Source organism: Trematomus bernacchii, unplaced genomic scaffold, assembly GCF_902827165.1.
Source record: "Trematomus bernacchii unplaced genomic scaffold, fTreBer1.1, whole genome shotgun sequence".
In the NCBI taxonomy this organism is placed as follows: domain Eukaryota; kingdom Metazoa; phylum Chordata; class Actinopteri; order Perciformes; family Nototheniidae; genus Trematomus; species Trematomus bernacchii.
The window spans coordinates 447,384-451,555 of record NW_022987611.1 but is presented as its reverse complement, the minus strand read 5'-3'; the positions used below and the strand labels follow the sequence as shown (position 1 = coordinate 451,555).

At 61.6% G+C, this 4,172-nt stretch overlaps 1 protein-coding gene across 1 annotated transcript; it reads right to left on the bottom strand.

The window, feature by feature from the left end:
* Positions 1-237: 237 nt before the first annotated feature.
* Positions 238-3,806, bottom strand: LOC117483621. The gene is made up of 2 exons (XM_034131999.1): positions 2,414-3,806; positions 238-2,198 (listed from the first exon to the last, which is right to left on the bottom strand). Exons 1-2 carry the CDS (start codon positions 3,804-3,806, stop codon positions 484-486), a joined length of 3,108 nt encoding a protein of 1,035 aa, XP_033987890.1. The 3' UTR covers positions 238-483.
* Between the last annotated feature and the right edge of the window lie 366 nt (positions 3,807-4,172).

The window sequence follows — 4,172 nt, the reverse complement described above, 5'->3', positions numbered from 1 at the left end:
CGCTCACGGAGAGGGCATGCAACTCCCCAACTCGCTTCCCTGAGGTTATGGCAAGCAGAAATGCTGCCTTCAAGGACAGCCACTTAAGCCCCATCTGGGCCAGGGGCTCGAAGGGAGGAGATGATAGGGCATCTAGCACTAGGGGCAGGTCCCAAGCCGGAGCCCTCGGGGTACTAGGGGGCCCCACTAAGGCCCCTCTCAGGAAGAGGGACACCGACCTGTGGCGCCCCACCGTGGCGCCGTCGACCCCGACATGTTGGGCAGAGATAGCAGCCGTATATACCTTCAAAGTGGAGTGAGAACGTCCACTATCCAGAAGGGACTGCAGGAACTCCAGAATGGTGGCCACAGAGCAATGCCCCGGATTCTCAGCCTTACCCAAACACCAGTGGGAGAAGAGCTTCCATTTGCACTCGTACTGTGCTCGAGTGGATGGTGCTCTGGCATTCAGGATAGTTTCCCTGACCGATGCCGAAAAAGCACTCAACAGTGGGTTGGGCCCCGCAGAGGCCAAGCCCAGAGCTGGAGGCGGTGAGGGTCGGGATGCCAGATCTGACCCCTGAGCTGTGACAGAAGGTCCTTCCTGTCGGGGAGGCGCCATGGTGGGCCGCAGCAGAGACTGCGTAGCAGCGGGAACCAAACTCTCCCCGGCCAGCGGGGGGCGACCAGAAGGAGCCTGTGCCCCTGAGTAAGGACCCTCTGAAGCGTCTGTAATAACAGCGGCTGCGGCGGGAAGGCGTACAGGAGACTGTCTGGCCAGTCGTGTGCCAGAGCGTCCTGCCCCATTGGGCTGGTCACCTCTGCCCAGGAGAACCAGAGGGGGCAGTGCCTCGACTCCTCCGAGGCAAAGAGGTCCACCTCGGCCCTGCCGAAAAGGCTCCAGATTGTCTCCACCACTTCTGGGTGAAGCCTCCACTCCCCTGGTGGAGGTTTGTGCCGAGAGAGGAAATCTGCCACCTGATTTTGGTCCCCTGGTAGAAAGACTGCCCGCAGGCTGGCCAAGCGGGGAGACGCCCAAGACAAGAGGCTCTGTGAAACCCGGAGCAGCTGTGCGGACCTGGTGCCCCCCTGGTGGTTGATCTGGGAAACCGCGGACATGTTGTCCGAACGAACAAGCACATGCCTGTCCGTCAGTTGGGGTAAGAAGTGCCTGAGCGCAAGCAGCACAGCGCGAAGCTCTAGCACGTTGATGTGATATGCACCTTCCTGGGCGGACCACAGACCCTGAACAGTCCTGCCCTGCCACACCGCACCCCACCCTGAGAGACATGCATCTACAGTGACAGTCTCCCGGCGGGATGGGATGGCGCCCATGGGCGCTCCCATCAGAAGATAGGCCCTGTTTCTCCAGCGTGACAGAGAGTGAAGGCACTGGCGCGACACCCTGACCCTCCTGTGCCTGTGCCACTTGGCGTCCAAGTGAAGGCTGTTCAGCCATATCTGCATAGGGCGCAGCGACAGCAGACCTAAGGGCACAACGGCTGAGGCAGCCGTCAGTCTGCCCAAGAGCCGGAGGAACTGAATGTAAGGCACATTCTTGCCCAGCCTGAAGATGGGGAGAAGGTGGGAAATGTCGTCCACACGACGAGGTGTTAGGCAGGCCCTCATGGCGACCGAATCTAGGACCAACCCCAGGTAAGTGACCTGTTGGGAGGGGACCAGGCAGCTCTTCCCGGTGTTTACTGTCAGGCCCAACCGGGCTACGTGACATAAGAGGCGCGCCGTATCCTGGGCCACTTGGGACCGGGACGGCGCACAAACCAGCCAGTCGTCTAGGTACGGCAGGACCTTCATGCCCTGTGCCTGCAGGGGTGCGAGAGCTGCCACCACGACCCTGGTAAACACCCTTGGAGAGAGGGAGAGACCGAAGGGAAGTACCCGGAACTGATAATGCTGGTCCTGAAAGGCAAACCTCAGGAACTTCCGGTGGTGGGACGCAATCGGCACGTGGAAGTAGGCGTCCCTCAAGTCCACGGTTGTGAACCACTCCCCCTGTGTGACAACACGGAGGGTGTCTGCTGTGGTCAGCATGTGGAAGGGCAGCACCCTCAGGAATCTGTTGATTCCTCTGAGGTCCAGTACTGGACGAAATCCGCCGACTTTCTTGCTCACCAGAAAGTACGCCGAGTAGAATCCCCCGGACTGAAGCAGGGGGTCCACTGGCTCGATTGCGCCCTTGGCCAAGAGGACGGACAGCTCTTGGGGCCAGAGCTAAGGCCTTCGCGGGGTCGCTGACAACTGTCATCTTGACCCGGCCGAAGGCTAGGGGCCGGCGTCGAAACTGCAATTCGTATCCCTGGGTTAGGGTGGAAACCACCCAAGGGTCGGTAGTACAGGCAGCCCAGTAGCTGAGCTGCTGCTGGGAAAAGCAGCCGACGACCGGCCCAGGGACTTCAGGGCCTAGCCCCCCGACCCCTTGGGGGGCGGCGGTAAGGCTGTGGGGCACGGGGCTGCCTAGCAGGCTGGCGACCGGGGGCACGAAAGTCATTAGGAGGCGGTTGAGTAGACCGCTGGGACCTCCGCAGACCACCACTGAAAGCCAGTGGCAGAGTGCGGCTGCTAGAGGGGCCCCTGGGCCTGCTGGGAGTAGGCACAGGCCTACGTAGACCCGAGAGCTGCTGCCTGGTCTGTCTAGCTTGGGCAGCACGCTCTAGTGCCGCCAGGGCAGCTGCTCCAAACAGCTCCCCTGGTTCGACCGGCACGCCGCGGAGGACACTCCTACATGTCTCCGTTAGTGGTGACTGAGCCAACCAAAAGGCCTGCAGTGAAGCGTCACTGAGGCCCAGCAAAGAAGGCTCAGCCGGAGCCTGCTGCAGAGCGGCGGAGGCGGCCAGCATTAGATGGGAGAGAGAGTTCCCGATACGACCCATGCGTGCCGCTGCGTCATAGGCCTTACAGAGCAGTTCATCAGTGACCCTGCACTGAGGCAGAGGGCACCTGGCATCAGGCCTTAGGGCCTCATCAGGAGCCAGAATCAGGGAGGCGATGGCAGGCTCGATGGGTGGCATGCGACCCAGCCCCACCCTCGCCGGATCCTGCATGGCAGCCAGGGTCCGGGCATCAGAGCTGAAGCGGGAGAGGGTCTTGGTGTCTCTCCAGCATGCATGGAGCTCCCTCAGGTACTCCTCCGAAGGAGGAACAGTGAGGGGGACAGGGGTAGGGCTACGCCTGAAGAAGGCGCTAGCCTGAGCCGCGTCGGCCTGCGGAACAGGAAGCTGCAAGTGTGCCAGGGCCGCACGAATAATGGCCGCCATGGAGGCGTCCTCCACGCCCTGCAGAGAGCCCTGAGCAGAGGAGTGGGAAGCCTCCCCGGAAGTGAGCGGGGCCTCGTCCTCCACCTCTTCGTTGAAGAGGTTAGCCAAGGCCGCTAGTGACATGGCATCCTCATGCAGAGGTGCGGCAACCGAAGGAGGGGCAGGCGGCAAGCCAGCAGCCCCTATACCGGCCCCTGGTTGAAGGGCTAAGAGGAGCGACTTCATCATGTCCATGTCGGCGGCTAACCGATCCACCTTAGAGGACAGCCTGTTGGGGGGCGAACCCGTAGCCATCGCGCCCTCGGGTCGCCGGGAACGGCCAAACTGACCTGGGGGAAGATGCGACAAGGAGAGGTGTCCGTTGGCTGCTGCCAGACACTCCACCTCTGCGACTCTGGCCGCTCTAAGCGCCCACGGCATGCAGCTACAGTTCATGCAGGCGTCCTGCATGAGACCCTCCCTCAAATGCTCGAGACCAAGACAAGAGGGGCAGCGGTCGTGGCCATCCTCGGGCTCGAGAGAAGCCATACAGGCGCTACATGGATGAGCCATCATGTAGGTAGCCGGATGCAGCGTAACCGGGAGCGGGGTGCGAGAACACAGCCTTCACCAGTTACCTGCTGAACGGAAGGAGTAGAGCCCTGCTCCTACTCGCCGAACACGAGAGGGGTGTAATGTCCTACACCCGCGTTACTTAGCAGAGGGAGCGGGGAGCGAGAGCACTGCCTTCACCTAGCTAAGTAAATGAAAGTGCAAAGCTACTAGCAGAGGGAGCGGGGAGCGAGAGCACTGCCTTCACCTAGCTGAGTAAACGAAGCACGGAGCTACCAGCAGAGGGAGTGGGGAGCGAGAGCACTGCCTTCACCTAGCTGAGTAAACGAAGCACGGAGCTACCAGCAGAGGGAGCGGGGAGCGAGA

Excerpts from the sequence above, each read along its gene's own strand:
- LOC117483621 (XM_034131999.1), bottom strand. The coding sequence starts at position 3,806 with ATGGCTCATCCATGTAGCGCCTGTATGGCTTCTCTCGAGCCCGAGGAT. Across the intron at positions 2,199-2,413 it reads TTACCGCCGCCCCCCAAGGG|AGCTGTCCGTCCTCTTGGCC; the intron begins GTCGGGGGGCTA and ends TCTGGCCCCAAG.